Consider the following 18,700-nt stretch of genomic DNA (forward strand, 5'->3'; position numbering starts at 1 on the left):
ACCTGATGCGGATTGGTCACTGACATCATGCGGCGACAGTTCTCCCATGGTTTGAAACCCATCTTCTGGGACATCCTTAGTGCACCAAAAAACACTCAACAAAAGTTCAAAAATCGGTCAAAATATGACCAAGATAGCTCTCTCCCGATCGGAGCGTGGCAGGGAAAGAAAAGAGCTGACGTCACTGCGCCGAGTTGGTGGCTGTGTACGACCCCGACATCATCACAGCGACCATGATGCCAACGACGCCAGTGGAGTCGACTTATGCCACCTGATTTCTTCGAGCAGTACCCCTGTGCACAAAGTCTCTAAATCTAGTCTGACGCCTGGGGGAAATTCTAAGGTAAAGTATCTGCAACTAGAAGTCTGTATCAGATACCTTTATTGATTGTGACAGTTTGCGTAATTTGTGCACTTGGATTTAATACGTTTTACAGTTTCTGCAAGAGGCAAAGAGAACAGACATACGAGGGAAGAAATTGAAATGAAAATATGAGAAACAGATATTACAAGATCATGATAAGAATTGATAATTACTGCCGACCTAGACATATGTTTTATCAGACTACAAGATTTTGAATTGTCTCATTGTAACGACACAAATTGCTGTCAGGGGAGGGACTGATAGAGATACAATTTTACTATTAGTGGCACAGAAGTTAGCATATGGTGATTACAAGCCTTCATTTAAAAGCCTAACAGAGTAATTAACATGAAATATAAAATGTGCACGTTTGAATAATGGTGGACAGTGTGGCCTCCATTCGTATTTGACATTAGATTTTAACATGGCAGATAGTGTGCATTTATATTTGAGTGAATAACTGACATGAGTTAATATTAAAAGTATTATTTTTAGAGAAACATTAAAGATGAAGCATATTAGGAGTATTAAATGCACAAAAAGTAATCATACTTTTACTAATTTAAATTAATTTATTAACTTGAGTTACATGTGTGCAAAAAAAATGCACATTTAAACTGTTCCAAATATGTCGTGATTAACGTTTGCAATTAAATAATTTGCTTTGCATATTTGATTCAGCTTGAAAGATATGCAATAGGTTTTATATGTATCAATTGTATTAAAAGTTTATTTAGGCTTTCTTAGCTAGACTAGGCCTGATGATTAATTTTTGCAGCAGCAAAGGAAAATTACTTGTTTATCCCATTTCCCTCTGACTTGAATTATTTCCCTAGGTTGCGGACGGGTTGTTGGATGTCCTATTTTATAATAGATAGAGAACATGTCTTGATAAATTTATAATGTAACAGCATTTGTTCTAGCTGTCGAACAAGACAGGAAGCCTTATTGGTTTCACATGAGAATTGGTCAACTCATCCTGTGTACCGTGAGAAAGGATCCCAAAGTTGCAGTTAATAACAAGTAGCATATTTTGGCTGAACTTTATGAATTAATCGAGGTGACCATGCATCTTCCCTGAGAAAATCCAGAATAGTGGCAAACCTGATTGGCTTGTGGATTCTTATTGGGTATTGATTCTAGTACGCAAGATGAACCAACCTGGAGGACCAATCAGAGAATGGTAGACATTTCTGGTTAGGGAGAGACTTTGGAAAGTTTTAGTTAGTCTGCTGCTGTCTGCCAAAGCCTACGAGTTCTTCTTGGGTGTTCATGCCGTCACCTTTTGTCCCTATTTAAGTCTTCTGCCATAGCTAGTCTTTATGTTATGGGTTTCCTATTTGTCTTATATGTCACACTTACTTATGCTGTTCAGTACTAATATGCCCAGATAAATTCTGAACTGCTGATTTATGTGCAGCCGGTGTTCTGCACTGTCCAAATGCTGCTGTCCACTAACGCTGAACAATAGTGAACGCTCTGCTTCACACAACTTTTCTGTTTGGTGGCCCATGAGCAGAGATATAACTCAAATGTGGTTTTCTTGTTTCCTTTTCAGCTTAGATAAATACACCAGAGTATTTGTATAGTGAGTTACTCTAGTTAGATGATTTTTCCAAATTATTTTGTTTCTCTTTTTGTTTTTCACACGTGTTCGCCCATTCCCACACATGCAGGCCTAAATTCATATTAGAGATAAGGATGGCCCAGACCTGAAAACTAATGGTTATCAAGTGTATTTTGATGATTTTCTGATGTCTCCATCATCTGCTTTGAAATCTGACATTCAATGTCCATATTGTAATCTTGTTAATTTGTGTTATACTTTTGGAGTGTATAATAGTGTCGATGTTTGGTAGGCTTAATCTCTTTAGACGTTTTGGTCAACCTATGGTTTTCATGTATGTTTATAACTTAGTTTTGTGCCCCATTTACATTTATGGGTAAATTATGAGTAAATTTGGTTATGGTGTTTAAAAGTGTTTACGTTTTCTGTGTTACTGACCTTTGATAAATTAATCCAATTACCACACTCCTCACGGAGTCCTAAGATCCAGTCCGCTTCTAGTGGTGGGATAAGTAATGGTGTCTCACCAAAGTGCTTGCAGTTTCGGAACCCGAGGTGGGAAGCAGACCTCCGTGGGCGCTGCATATCCCATTAAACCCCAACACCCCACTGTAACGCTGGCCTGCATATCATACATCAGAATCTGAACAATAATGCTTTGAATGTTATTTGAAGATGGCAAAGAAGGTGCTACAACATTAATACAGAAAACTTGCTCGTGAAAAGAAGTTAGGAAGTCCAGAAAATCAATATACAACACGTTTGTGCTTTAAATATATTTTTTTATTTCTTGAGTTTTTCCATTATATTATATACTTTTTTTCAGTCAAGGACAACATTACAGTCTAACAATCGAAAAAATCTCATGTTACATACACACAGGCACTCTACATAACATTTTTCGAGTCATTTTGTGTCTATCACTCCAATCTACACACTGCAATTTTAACTGTGTCTCACAAGTAGTGTTTCTCCCATTCCAGCAGACATTGCTTAACACTCTACAACACTCCAGAAAATTTTAGACATATTTTTGTTTAAGTCAAGTGAAAAAACATAACACCACTGTGCAGATTTCCAGTTCTACACTGTTTTGGTGAAGTCTGAAAGATTTCTGTTGGCTTCCGAAACCTAAGCATTGCTGTTAGAGATGTATGGCCATCGAAGAAGTAGTTTCAAAGGCCGCCAAAGTCAGCGCTCAGTGAGGACAATAAATACTGAACTTGGTTTTGCTTTATTGTTCTGAATAGTTTACATCATACTTCAAACAGTGATATCGTACATGCTCACATACACACTTACATGTAGCATATTTCCTTTCCTTCCTAAGCAGGTGATAGCAGTCACTTCAATAGGATGGGGACATTTCATGACATTGTAAGCAAAATGTATCTAGTTAGGGGTGGGAACTAGCCTCAGAGGCAGCCTAGATGGAGAACAGGAGAATACCTCTGAAAGACCTGTAGGATAAGGGCAAGATTGACTTTACCCCATTCTTATTGGCCTGTAAGGGTAAAATAGCCCATTTCTCCAGCCAAGCTCATTGTGAGGTGCCCGACAAAAGGGGCTCCCTATCCAGAGTGTGCTGTTTGTAATGTCTGTGTAGAGGTTTTTTTCTTTGCATTCATCAGGGTTTGAAATTAATTCCCAGTAGGTTTCTGAAACCTTTTCCCTTGTAAGAAGGTGAGGGTATTAAATAAGGAAAGTGGCCAATCAGGGAAACTAATGAACAATAGAAAGTGACGAAGAAATGGAATCCATCCCTTTAGTGAATTGCAGCTTCAGAGTAAAACTCACATGGGGAGGGCAAAGGTTTGTACTCCATTCCCATGCATGTCTTGCACGGACAGAGATCTTAACGCAGGTTTTGGCAAAATGCTGGTGTTATTCCTACATCCAGAGATCTCCATTCATAAACTGGCAGTAATTTATGTTGCAGCTTTTCAAATGGAACAGAAATTCAGTCCATTCCATCCATTCCTCCAAACGCTCAGTAATATTTTGCATAGGTCTTCCTCGAGTGTTCCCTAACATATTCAAGTTCCTCAGATGTGACACGTTTCACAAGCATTAATGCAAAAGGCACATACACAGTAAATACAGTGTAAAAAGGTATAACGTACATAGCTGGACTATCAAGCAAGAAGGTGAGATTAGGGACAATCGACCCACTGAATAGGAATAGTAGTCGAGTTTTCAGGAGATTTGCAATTAATATACAAGTTATTTTGTTGCTGGCATTTCTAGAGGGGACCTTTACCATTTTTGTAGTGATTTTGGGAGTCTGTGGCCCTGATTATTCTGGCTTAAAGCACTGTTTACGCATGGGCCAGAAGTACGAGTTGTTAGGTACTTAACGCATCTGATAATTATCGGATGCATTAAATACTTCAACCTTCCTTAAATTTCACATGTCAAACCGGTTGAAATTTAACAGGGGGAAAAACATACTGTATTTACTGTATCATGCGGCTTTTGATGCCTTAAACACCAAAATCTGCATGTTATTCCCCTCCAACTCGTAATAGGTGTTATTTATCGTGCACAATAAATAATGTACCCGGTTGTATGTTCATTTATCAAGTGCAGTAAATAAAACATAAACTCGTTATCAAGGCCTGTGTCTTTTTGGGATCCGGGATTACCTCCTCATAATGCTTCCTCTTTGTAGTGCTTAACAAATGAGGCCCTATCTCCAACAACCCTTAAGCTTGATACTGTAAATTTACTTGTTAGCCCCACATGAGTTGGTTCTTCTTTACTGTTTGCTGCCGAGTATAGGATAGTCTCTCGCTCTGCACGTCCTGCACCACATAACCTTCATCTCAGGTGCAAACTTGCAAAGGGGTAGAGGGCAAAGGCATAAGAGAGGGAATCTCAGATATGGAGTAATGAAGATTAACAGTAAGTAATCATCTGTTGTTGCTCTGTTTAAATAGCACGGCATAATTTCATTTATAATAAATTTCACTGGCCATTCTTATGCACTGGTTCGCCATGCCCAGCCCCAGCTTTAATTTAAATCCCCAGTTTCTAAAGAAATACAATATTGCTTTCACTCCAATGCTACAACCTTCAGCTGAGGCATCAGTTAAGTTTGGTTGTGATGGTACGAGGCAGTAGTAACTTGTGCCCAATGAAAGGAAAACCTCAAGTGGAGTGAAATAACTGCATTTATATGTTTTGAATATTCAGGGATGGATAAAGGTAATACTGCAGCACTCCACTCGGCAAGCAGACCAGCAAGTACAGCTTTGAGACACCTTCAGGCATCAGTCTAAAGAGGGATTTATCCTTGCACTTCTAGAATACTGACTGCTGATATAGTAGAGCAGGCCTAGGTCAACAAAGCTCTTAAAGTGGAGCATTACTCTAGTTATTCGGGCTGTACACACCTTCTGCAGGGTGCCATGCTGCATCATCTGTCTGTACATCTGATCATTACCCCTTTCAGCTAAAAAAAAAATTTCTTTACATTCGGTCACCAAGAAGTTCCTTGGTGCCAAAGCAGATATATGTCATACACTGTCAGATCTCATATTAGGAGTTGTCCAACGCTGACTACAAAGTGTTGAGGCCAGCATGGTAAGCATCTTCTGATTTGCCTTGACTATGTCCTACATAAGCCACTGGCTGGGGGTGAATCTCGTAGACTGAAGCGATTACAAGACTAGTTGCTAGGCAGGAATGGGATTCCTCACTCTCCCTTCCTCAATGAACATGCCATAGGGGTGCAGGAAAATGGGGAAGTCGTCAGTCATCACTCTTGGCAGACAGCAAATTTGCAGCAAGAGAAGTGTATGTCTATCATGCGGTCCCAAAACCTCTCTGAAAGAACTGCATCCTTGATTTGGTATTTGATGGTTACCGGTGCTGTATAATATTCAGTAGGAAGAAGGAGCAACAGAAAGTCTCTACAGTCAGGAACTTGCCAACTCTGAGAGAAGCTTGGAAGACTAGGTGCTAAGGGATGCGGGCAATTGCAATGAGATCAATTTTTCAGTTGTGCAGCTTTTGCACTAATCTGTCTGTTGCCTTTTACACAGATCTAAAGAAAATTGAATATAATGTTAAACACCATGCTCTGTACATGCACAACTGTAGTCAGTGGCAAAGAATTCAAAGAAAATGTCAACAGTATACTAATATGTTACATGAATATTCCTATCACTATCACCCATACAGTACAGAGAGCCTCCCCAGTTGATTCGGCCATGTCCTTCTTATCCACAGCAATTCATAGAAACAAGCCAAGCTCAGTCTCAAATTGGAGAATGTACAGACACCCAGGGCTGACCACACTATTGTTGTGTGACAACCAAGATATCTTACATTTTACACATACAATCCGGTTTTCACTGTTTATGAAGCTTAAATGAACCGAGGCACCCAGAATAATTGTTACTCGAAACATAACAGTCTTTTCTTGAGAGACAACTGGTAACTTGTTTGTGTTCACGCTGAGGACTGGATGCTCTGAACCCAAGATGACACAACCTTAGAAATACTAACGCTGTTCCAGGAAAACTACAATTTCTCCCAAAACAGGAGTAGACCGGAATGAGCAATAATATAATTCAAATTGCACAGCTTCATCACCCATTTAACAATACCATAATATTATCAGACATGACTTCGTGTCTGTTTCATCACATCCCATATCCCATATTCTAAGAACATTATGAAATGACTTCCTGTGTTTCCCATTTTCTCTTGTGGAGCAAGAAAGTCTCACAGTTGGTGTTTTCCTTGAAAGGCAGTAGTAACAAGTAAACAGTGGCAAGCTATTTCTGGTCATGCTACAACAATGTTGAGCACACAAATCATTACAAGGTCACACTTGTAATCTAGGATATGCACTCTAGCATCCAGAGCGTCATACAGAGCCTAGGAATCCAAGGCGATCTATATGGCACCCTAACGTACAATACAGAGACACTCTACGGCCCGGAGTCCATGCAGTTGTTTCCCCTATCAGGTGGGGTCAGGAGATAAATCCCAAACTAATAACTATACCATAAGATGCCATCAAAATATTCCTAAAGACTTTGTCTTTCAGTTTTTTGACACTGTTAGTCACAAACACATTACACACCAAATTACATGTTAAAAAAAACGTAATGCAAACTTACAATCCACTCTTAAAATATTTACATATTTTTGTTGTTTGAGCACCATTGCTTGTATGTACTTTTAGAGTTTTAGGGTCAGGTGTAACTAGGGTTGAGGTTGCACTGTTCTGTCAACAAATGTGCCAGGATGTTTGCATCTAGTTTCTGCTCATTGTATTTCAAATGGGATGCACTGTTCCTCCTTAGCAGTGTAATGTTTGATAATATTTCCTCTTGAGAAGATTAATCAGAGCCCCAGGACATTGGGACAGAGTGATCTGAGAGCAGTAGAAAATAGACTATTTACCATATTTTGAGCACTAAAAAAGTGTTCCCCTTTTGTATGGAGCTGGGGTGTGTAAAGGAATTGTTTGAGTGAACATCACAAGTCCAGTATTCATTAATACGATTATTAGGGTTACTAGGGTGTCTCATTCCAAAACGTGTCTCTCTCCTTAGAGTCTGTGGTTTGGAGGCCTCTGGCAACCTATTCAAAAGCACACATTTGGGTTTAGCAGTACAAACAGCAACACTGAAGTCCTGAAATAAGAGCGAAATGAGAACCTATTTTTTCTTGAAAGGGGACATAAGCCTAAACATGAGACAGCTTAGGCAAAAGCAGAAGTCGGTCTTCTAGAATGCAAGAAAATTCAACATAACGTTTGTTCTTTGGCATGATCTAACTGGCCATCGGGGTAGCCACTGCTCCACAAACAAATAGGTCTTCAGAAGAATCTGCACAGACAACACAGGACTATCCCACTCAAGAAAATACACCATAAATGATTCAATTAAAATGACCGATCACAAATTTTAACTAGAAGCACCAAGTTACACTCCTCCAATCGGTTTCTGGGTCGGACAGAGAGAAATTTATTCATATCCAACTTCCTGTTGAGAACAACTGACCAGTCCTCCGCTCTCACTGCGTTCCCAAAATGGTTGCAAAGAGATGCTTCCAAAGTTGGGTTTCTCCCCTAGAACTGCAAACAATTTGGCTACTGCCTGGCTCATCGTCAGAGACCGGCACAACCTAGAGCACCTTTGGATTGCACCACAGGGGCAGAAATATGCTTCAAAGCTTCTAGCAAAACAGGTTTAGTCGCAGCAGTCGAGCAACCATGCTCCACAGGTTTTCACCAGGAGTATTGCAAACATACAATTTCAATTTAATGTCAAATATAATCCAGATTGAGAAAATATGATGAGAACTCAAACTGCAGCAATGGGATCATGTAACATTTTTATAACTTGTTAAATCTAGATGGATACTGTATCCTATTGATTTTCTTTATGTTATTGGAAGCGCCTTTGTAGCTCTGTATATATTTTTTACAGTGTGGAAACATGAATAACTATCACGATTTGTTTTTAAAAAAGAATTTACAAGTAATTTTGGAATTTGACTTATTTTCTAGTTAGTGGTCTAAGTACTCTTGACTTGTGCTTATCATGATGGTAACTCATGCTCAAGTCAGAAGCCCACTAACTGCCTCGACTTCCGTGGACCTAACTGCATGGAAAGGACTCTTTAGCTGGTAACAACCTGTGAAGCCATACTTTTGTGGTCATAATGGCAATATTTATTTTGCTGAAATTTGTTAGTTCCTGCAATACTTAGGGTGTTTAAGAGTTCCCTTTGTCAGCTCTCTTAGGCACCAGATCATTATAAACCAGGAAATTACCTAACCCACTAGGCATGATTTCTAAAAACGTTATGCATCTGAAGACAAATGACAGGCACACATGAAGAGGGCAGGCTGCAAACCAGGAGATTTCGAAAGAATGTCCTACCTCTTCGTTCATGTGTGCATTGTTGCAAAGGCCTGTGTCACCAGGACCCCTCTAGCCAACTATAAATCATATTGCTAAGTTAATGTTTGTCACACTGAGGCCTGATCAGTTTCACGTTCAAGCTATGAATTAAAAATTAAAAAGAGGCAACAAGCAAGTATTGGAACTTCAGGTCTTTCGTGTAGGCTCATCTGAGGTTGAAGGGAGGAAACAGTCCTTTGGTGGAACGGAGAAATGGGTGAAAACCCACACAATCACCACTCTTGACATACATACCCATTTCTAGCTACACGTTCTGTAGTGAAGACAGCGTTGAGTGCCAGACTCCAATATTGCTATTTACCCGAACAGGACAGAAGGCAGGGGTGGTGCTGTGTTTGTTATCTACGGAACTATTACTACGAAACAGGCCTGGCAATCTTTTAAACTTACATAAATGTGTACAGTTAATGGCCTGATTGCCTACTATACTTCAATACCAAGTCTCTACCACCAAGAGCGAGGTTATCAGAAAACAGAAGTGAATGTATATCTTTTGCCCAGTTACATCAGCGGGTGAGGTGTTATTTAAAGTCACTGACAATTGTTGCTACTGCAGTTTTGCATTCCCCTAATACTTTTAATCAGAGCACTAGAAAATAATAAACCAGTTTTACACAGCCATATTCTGGAGTTCAATAATAATGTGTACTTGTAAGCATGACTGTGTTTGGGAAACATTCCGCTTCACAAATGTATACAATTCCAGTAGTCTGGTCGTCTTTTGATCAATCAGTGATACCCAGTAACCAATAAACACCCTTTGAAGATGGAACAACTGTCTCACCTGTCACACTATGGCACCCCAAACAACAACCAGAACATTTGAAGGTTTGTTCAGTTTGTAATTTTGTACCTTGAGAAAAAGACATAGGTATTCTGTCAGAGGGACTATCAGATGATGGAGCCACGAATGCTTGTGTTGGGTTCATAATATGATGGTTCTTGACGGTCCCTAGACTCATCTAGCCTGTCACCCCTCCTTCACGTAACACCTCAAACCCTGCACGGTCCTCCCTTACTTCTCAAATGGTATTCCTTGCAGACCTCTGCTTTTCAGGTTTGTACTAAATTCCATGTGATGCTCTGTTGCCCTACCTCTGAGTGCTGCAAGACCAACAAGGGCATTGTCCAGTTCGAAAACATCAAAGACCTTTTAGAAATACGCATGACACACAAAATATGTCACCTTCCAGGATTATTAAGCTGTAGATGAAAGATCCCTAACTATATTTTTGAATGTTTCGTTTCAAGAATGTTCATCCAGGATGCCACTGGGATGCCACTTGAGATGGGCAGTAGGCTACAGAGAGTGTGAACAATTACTGCTTGCTTCTAATGCAGGCCAGAGCTTCCCAGAGTAAGCGCAAGTGCCGTGCAACTTCCTGTCTATAACACCACCTTGTGCACATTGTGTTTTGAATTCTCTTCCTTTTCAGCCAATTCAAGTTCCCACCTTTCCTTCAACATCGTTCCTCCTTCTACACGTTCATCACCCACCATCTACTACATACGTATGCCTTCTGCTTAATTGCCAATCCTCTTCCAAAGCAGGTCTGGACATTTCAATGGTCCCCCTAACACCGCACATAAATTGAAAGCTGAGAATCAAAACTTCCTGGGATGATTAAAGGTGGGCGATATCAAGCTAAAAATGCTGCCCAAAAAAACAAAATAGATGAATTGGATTGCAAGAGACAGGTTTGAAACACTAGACATGTGCTTGTTTTCTTCTCCACAGTCTCCACTACATCACTTTCCTTCACACTACTGCTTTTCGTCATTAAAACCGTACCTCACGTAAATTATTTTTGGCAATAAATATACTTTATTACATATAAATAAAAACAGCTGAAGTTGCTATGTTCAAAAATGATTAATCTCTAATAAATAAATTAAAATAGCCAAGCTGATAATGTTGGTGTGGGAGATCACCACACAGGCAAGAGTGGGTACACCCGTCTGTGGGTGGTAGCGGGGAGGCAGGGTACTTGGACTGGGTTTTCACTTGACATTCCGATGACAGGAGCATTATGTTACTCAGCAGAGACGTCTCCCCAGGAGTTCTTCAACTCGGAAATGAACGTGGTACTTTGACTGTAGGAGGGGGTACTGGATATGAGGATGCATGCCGTCCGTGGGGGCTCATGATAAGATGTACGGTCATTGGCCTGTTCTCGATTCGCAGTGCTACACATACATCTGAAAGGGACCCATCCCCCCTGCCCAACATGTGAAACTGGCACCCCATCTCTTTTTCTATTATTACCTCTGTAATTTCAGACGTGAAGCAAGTGCACATCTAAAAGCCCCTAATTGGACTGCCTTCTGACTGTTCGATACTAGACAGGGCTGTGCTTTCTTCTCCCCTGTGAAGGGTGATGGCTGTTTGCAGGCTCGTAGGGGCTGGCTTCATAGGAGGACATAAAAATAGTCTGCAGTAAGACCAAACACTACTTGCAGTTATTCTTTGATCCACATACAAATCAAGAAAGGAACAACTGATTCAAGCCATAAAGCCAAGAAAGCCACGGGAATATAGACATTCAGGACCATATTTACCAAAGAGTTGTATCACTCTTGCACCATGACACAACTCTTAAGGCAGATTTATCTGATAAATCTGGAGTAACGCAATGCAGCGCAAATCGCTGCATTGTGTTACTCTGGGAAGGCGTCCCATTGGTGCAGAATGGGTGTTCCCATGCATCCACCCATGGATTTTGGCGCATTCCCAGATTTACTATTACTGGTAGATATGAGAATGAGTCAAAAACCTAAGCCTCGCCAGGTTAGGCGTAAGGAGGTGAAATATTTTTATTTCTCCACATTACTTCCACTTTGCATTTTGCAGCACACATATAAAAATAAATATGCCTCAGGGGATTGTTTTTGTGCAGCAAGGTGTCCCTTTCTCCACAAAAACAATCCTGCTCACAACGCAGGCACCCTTGCACCATGATGTAAGGGTGCCTGAGTTGGCGCAAGGCAGCATATTGTGCGTCAGTGTTGGGAAATGACAGGAATGCGCCGTACAATGTTACCTATGATGTATTCCTGTCCTTTCCGTATCACACAGCGCAGCAAGGTCACTTACTGTGCTGCAAGATATATTGATAAATGTACCTCTCAAAATCTAGAAAGTCAGAGAGATAACAACGGGTGCTACATCTGGTGTAAACAGTTCATCTAGTACAGGAATCTGGTAATCGTAGTTCAGCATTCATAGTGTGGGTAACTCTAATTATAAAAATACAAAATAACATCTGTATGGACCACCCTTACTGGGAATCACGGTGCCCTTTCAATAGTTCCAGAGAGTACTGCTGCTTCCCTGGAAGCCTACAACCAAGCACGTGGGCTACCCTACCGTTAGCCAGATGTGTGTGGATGGATAATCTATTGCTTATATTGTATGACAAGCTAAACCTCCCACCACCACATACCTGAAGATTTATGTAAAGTAAGTGACTGACTCTGCTAAAAGATACTCTAATATTTTGTCAAGAAACACCTTTTGGGCATAAAATGGGCCACTTCAATCTGTAAGTCTTGTGATATGACAGGCTGTGGCTACCCTTGTGTTCGCAAAAAAAAAAACAAGCAAAGACCCTTGCCTCATTTGTCTGCCTGTAGAATGGCCAGTCTGATTATTCTATTCTGAATTCAGTGTTCGACAGGACTTATGATCCTACTGGTCAGATAGGTTCTGGGTTAATGGTTCTGTTGGAAAAATGTGCGCAATCACAGAATCACATCAGGACTGACTCAGCATTTCATCCTTTTGAGGTTGATCAAATGAGAACTGGTAATGAATAATAATTAGGTTATAAACTTTGTATATAATTCAGACAGCCTGGGAGTGTTTAAAAGATGTGTCATTATTATTAGTACTTAAACAGTCAGTCTAGTGGGATCATTGATCTAAATAGGTGTTCCTTCACCAGAGACTGAACCTCTCTCTAGGTGTTATTGTGATTTCACAGATGTACTGTCCATGATGTTCCATAAGGCAGCTCTGGGGATAAAACTGCTCTAATATTCCAATTGAACTAATAAGGGGGAGAACCAATGGGGTATTGTTTTGCAAACAGAACTTGCCATAGATTCAGCCATCTCACCATACTGCCGAGCATGCCACACTACAGGTCCCTTCTGAGGTTCAGATCCAACTCGAATGGATAATGGGACTTGAAATTAGAACAAAAGTTAACAGAATGGACGGGAAGTAGATTTTTAGAACCAGTAGTGGACTGAGATGGAGAACACATGACCTTCAACACTGCAGCTGGCTCCGTAGCCTGTTTTGGAGTTTCGAACAGAGAACATCATAAAGCAGGTTGTGGGTTCAGTTACCTACATTTCCCAGCGAAGCCCCGACTGCAGACCTGAGCAAGTGTGTTAAAAACAAGAGTGAAAAGTTATAAAGAGTCAAAACAGGGAGGCCTAATGTTGATGGGCCGCTATCTGAGACCATAAAAGCACCATTTTCCGCGCCCAGCACAGCTGTTTTTACAAATACATGAAAACAAAAAAGGGGTGTTCTCAGAAAGGGAAATGACTAGGGGGAAGAGACTAAAGAAGCACCAGGAGGAAAACTACCCCTAGAGGGGCGCGCAGTGGTGCTCCAAATGTGGCTAATGCCTCTTTTGTAAACTCCATGAAGCAGGACTAGTAGTTGTAGACGCGCTGGCTGGGCTGGTAGACAAAGTTGCTGAGATGCTTTGCCCGTCGCTGATGCACTTCCCTGGTGAGATTCTGTCGCTGCATGGCCTTGCGGCTCAGCTTGTGTCGTTCCACTCGTTCCTTTGCCCTCTGGATCCGACAGACCTGGCTCACCTTTTCGAGGATGGCAGCTTTGGTGGCAATAGATGTGGGGTGGTGGGTAGCACGGCGCTCCACCCGGCTCCTGGAGGTATGCCTGGAAAATTCACAAAGCAAAACAAGACTACTAGTTAGGACTACAATGTAAGGAGGCTGCGAGAGTAAGACTTGAACTGTGATTTCAGCGGGAATAGAGGGGAAACATGTTTTTTTCTGAGAGCAGACGGGTCAGACTGTGCAGCAGTTAGCATATGAGGACGCCAGTACTTAAATTGTGCCGGTGGTCACTATCTGCATTCATTTCAGGGGACAAGGGTTACATTATTTTGCTCCCTCCCACAGCAGGTGGCCTGATTCTGAAATTATGAAGACTACCTGTGTAACTAGGCATAGGCATCCATGACTCATCGGTCCGCTGAGCTGCTCCAGCTACATTCATTTGCCACCCAACAGTGGTGGCTGCTGCACTCGTTGCACTGTCAAAGCTTCTGTTTTGGGGTTAAGCATCTGACAACGAGGCACCAGGGAGTCTCCATGCAAACAAGCATTGGCAAATCCAAACGGTCTCTCGCTTGTGTGATCTATTGGCTTTGCCAAAGGTTTCTAGCCATGCTGCACAGTATGCACAAAGCTGTGCTGTCTCTAAAGTTAAGCCCCCCCCCCACCACACACAAAAATGCCTCTGATGTGACGCCTGTGTCATTCCGTAGGGGGATGCACCACACATGCATGTGCCTACAAAATGGCACATGTGCTTTTTTCCCCTTTTAGTTACCAATCAGAGTTAGATTGTTATCTAAAAAAAAAAACATAAACAGCACAAAAGTGTTTTTAAGCCAGCTGAGAAGAAAGCAGGGATGGTGGTGGGTTCGGCAAAACAAAATGCATAACGCTCAATGCTCTGTACAGATAGGCAAAACATTTAAGGCTTTAGCTACAGGCCTGTCTGTAGCTCAGCTCAAGGTCCTCTTGCAACCTCAAGCCCAAAATCAGCCAGGCTTTCATGTGATTTCAACCTGCCAACACATTCGAAGCTTATGCTCTATGAATACAAAATAATTCAGAAACCTTTCCTTGATATTAAAAAGGGGAGCAAAACAAAGCTATCTAGTGGCTGAATTGGATAACATGAAACTAAACCTGTATCCTGGAACCAAAACAACTTAAGCCTGGCTTCCTCACTTGATTACATTGAATGATCACAGGCAAATGTTTTATTACACTGAGCCTCCTTTGTCCTGATCACACATGCAAGCACCTTCAAATAATGGACCTGAAGATGTGCAATGTACAAAAATCACGTTTGGTTTAATGAAATCGAATTGTGTTCCAGGCATCATAAGAGTCTAGTACACATATACAGTACACATGACAACTGACTTACCTCCTAGTTCACTAATGGCACTGCCCTATGTATGAGTGGTGAGGGGCATGAATGTGTACAAGTTCATGTTAAAAATGATCACTTTTAACATTTACCTCTCAATGCAGTGATAACATCTGATGTACTAAGGTGAAGTGCTTCTGCACGTTAAACAATTTTTTTTTTAAAAGAGATTTCTTCATATTCCTACAAGATGTTTGTTGCATGATTTACAAGCCAATTATTTTTAGGGCTTGGCTCGTGCACTGGCTCTTAGAGTCAATCTAGACCCCTGGATTGGCTCTACCAGTTAATGTGTTGGGTTGCCCACTTTCGGGGCTGTGAAGTCTGCTCAGTGGCTCATCACTCAGTACACACTGCTTATTAGTTACTCTACAACAGAACATGCTTGGTAAGCACCAGGCATCAATCACTGATCAGTTTACATTAACTTAAGTGCACCTACTGGATTACAATGCTCAATGTACACTGCAAGCTGCACACTGTAAAACTCGCACCATCACATGATTGGTCATCTTTTGTTTCTGCACACTTCTTATGGTACAGTAATCACCATGTACTGCTTACTGCGTATTACTAATTTCTCACTTTGCACCCAAACCAGTTTCTGTACATTGTTCATTGGGCACCGTAAGTTGCTTATTGTAAGCCACTAATAACTGCGCAGCAATAGAGAACCAACTGCTTGCTGTCCATTAACCACACACCGTACTCTGAATGGGGTTCTACATTAAAGGCTAGTTGTCCAGTGCTACTTATAAGGTCTGTGGGTGCTACAACCCTCAGAAATAATCAGGTCTTTGATAGGCGTGGGTGGAACTCGCAGAATTTGACTTTGTTGAATTCCACGGAGTTACATAAAAACTCAGCGAGATTTTGATGAGTTCAGCCAATGGGTGAAAGAAGGCACGTCATGCTGCTCGTGCTGTAATTTAGTGACAGGAGCGCATTCCGCGCTGAAAAATCTGACCCAACTGCACTACACTGTGTACCAGAGGGCGCAGATACTAGAGTTGATTTTCTGCTGCTCAAGTAGATTTGACTCAGTTGGCAGCTCTTGGCTCTCGTTAGAAAATTCTCGCCAGATGTCCTCCTGGAGACCGGAATTTGCACTACGGGATGCCAAATCTCGCTTGCTAATTTACTATTCTGGAGCCTAATGCTTCAAAAAAATCCACCAAGTGGCGATTGGTGGAATTTGGCCAGAACACCACACGACAAGAGTAACGCAGAGTCGCCAATTCCACAGTTGGAACAGAATATTCCACCCACCCATGGTCTTTGGTACCCTCTGCAGGTCTCTAGATACTGAGCGCCTATTCTATCTTTTACAGGAATAACCACTTACTTCATCACAGCAGCTGCCTACAAATCCCACAAACCCTATACTTATTGGCACAAAATCCTGAGCCACCAGGGGGCACTACGTCTGCCTTGCAGAACCTGTTGTGTCTGCTAATACTGTGCCTGTATGCCCCCTAGTGCCTGCACCAGCTTCTTTCCTGCACCTGAGCCTTCAACCCTGCCACAAAGTAGCAATATTACTAGCAAAGATTGCCTCGCCAAATAGTGGCCTAGATCGCACGCTGTATCTCTGCTCTACCCATACTATGCATCTCTTTTCTGCCCACCAGTCGTGTCTCTGTTCTGTCCCTGTAACTGATCTCTGTCCTACCTGCATTCTCCATCTCGGACCACCTTCATAGAAAGTCCATCTTTAGCGAGAACTGGCTTGTCCATGCATCTGCCAATGTCAGTAATTTGTTTGGGGCTGACACACGTTCTATCCTCTGAAACGAGATTACCATTTACAGACCAAAAGAAGTAACACCATGAGGAGACAGTGAAATACTGGAGCTAAACGAGGTTGGCTTAGACGCTGATAGTGTGTTCCCTTCCAACTGCCTTCTGTCACAGAAGAGCACAGTGAGTGCTGTCACAGCAGTGCTGAGTGAGTGACTCCACATCAAAGTGACTGCTGACACATCCCAGTTGTCGAAGTAAAAATGGTGGTTGCACATGAGGATACATTTTAGGCTCGCCACATTTTTTGTTGGTTATTAAAAAAAAAGAAAAAAAACTAAGCGCTGGCTATCACAATGGTGGAAGTGAACAGTGCCAGTGGTGATAGCAGGCGTTAGCCTCCTAAAAAGTTTTAGGCACTGGCATACATTTGTTTATTGTACTTATTAACCACTGGGACAGAGATATCAGGGTTGTTGTGAATGTGCTGCATTCCAGTAACACGAGTTCTGCAGCTTTGGGGAATTCATAGATTTACATGCTTGTATGTTCTGTCACCATGTGGCCAGAAACTGTTTTTATAAAGGACGTTGAAAACAGCCTGTGGATTTTATGATGTGGTCCATTCGCCCCTGATGATAGACATAAAATCCCGAAAACCGCTTGAGCTATCACAGATTAGTAACTACGGTTCAGGAAATATTGTGGTGCTTGTGTAACAGAATTTAGACCAGTTACACTGAAAACGTGTGGTTTTCTATTAAACAAGTAGAGAGCAAAAAATACTTACAATAAGATCATTTTTGTTGGTTTCAACTATTGTTTCTTTCAGACATCTTAATATGTCTTTGATTTTCCGAACTATATTTTTGATATTTCCGAATCTATTTCTCTTGTTGCGTAGGAGTGTAAATATACCTTCATAACTTCGCCCCTTTATCAGGGGTGGGTGAAGAATTTTGCTCCACCTGCAGAGTTTTGCCCACTCCATGCGGAGTTCTGAAAAACCCCAAAAAGTGACGCGGAGTTGAGTTTTTTTCTTTTGCGCGGCTCGCCAACGTTAAGTTGGTGAGCGCGAGTGAGTGAAATTGCTATGTTGGCCAGCGTGAGCAAGATTTCTGAACGTGGGCAGTTGAGGCAGTTCGTGAGCGCCCACGCTGACAAAGCTGCCACTCGCTTTGAAGAAGCTGCCGCTTGAGTAGAAAATCTACTCAAGTGGCAGAAAGAAGTTGGGGCCCTTTGGCACTCCCCGTAATGCCTTTCACATGGATTTTACAGCATGGCAGAAACTTCTGGTGCTGAAAATCAGTGTGAACATCGCAACTTACCCAAACTCTGCCGCTCGCTGAGTTTTTTTGCACTTCGCAGAGTTCCGCATATCAGAACTCAACGAACTCTGCCCAGTCCTACTCTTTATACTAATCACCACTATATTGTTCAGGTAAGTTCTTCTACCAATATTTTGTTATCCTTCATATCGTCCCTTTCTTTTAAGCTAAGGTAGTTTTTACAACATTATCCTTCATTTAATTTATTATATTTTTAATATGGTGCCCTTAGCCTTTTTTTAGGGGATCTATTACTATATATTTCTAAACCATAAACCTATAAGTATATGTGCCCTCTACTTTCAATGATTGGAAATGTGTAATTTTATATTTTACTTCACAATTTGTTAAATAGCCTTACTCTGTCTCCTAATTCTAAATGAATACATTTGTCATAGGCCTAATTCTGTTACCTTAACTACATATTGACCTACATTTAACTGACCATCTCATGCTATGGCGATATAGTGGTACAGTGTGGGCGATATTACTGCATATCATACTAGTTATGCAATATACTTTGGAAATACTCCTTTGATGTCCAGA

At 41.4% G+C, this 18,700-nt stretch overlaps 1 protein-coding gene across 3 annotated transcripts in view; it reads right to left on the minus strand.

Annotated features, from left to right (window-relative positions):
- Positions 1 to 10,688: 10,688 nt before the first annotated feature.
- Positions 10,689 to 18,700, minus strand: part of TP53INP2 (tumor protein p53 inducible nuclear protein 2) — a 64,608-nt gene continuing 56,596 nt past the window's right edge. For 2 of the 3 annotated variants that reach the window (XM_069243807.1, XM_069243806.1), the window contains exon 4: positions 10,689 to 13,796. In XM_069243807.1, the coding sequence (XP_069099908.1) occupies positions 13,547 to 13,796 (250 nt within the window). In that variant the 3' untranslated portion in view covers positions 10,689 to 13,546. The remainder of the gene's footprint in view (positions 13,797 to 18,700) is intronic. The other variant, XM_069243808.1, reaches the window with a different exon arrangement.

The sequence above is a fragment of the Pleurodeles waltl genome, chromosome 7 (assembly GCF_031143425.1).
Source record: "Pleurodeles waltl isolate 20211129_DDA chromosome 7, aPleWal1.hap1.20221129, whole genome shotgun sequence".
In the NCBI taxonomy this organism is placed as follows: Eukaryota; Metazoa; Chordata; class Amphibia; order Caudata; family Salamandridae; genus Pleurodeles; species Pleurodeles waltl.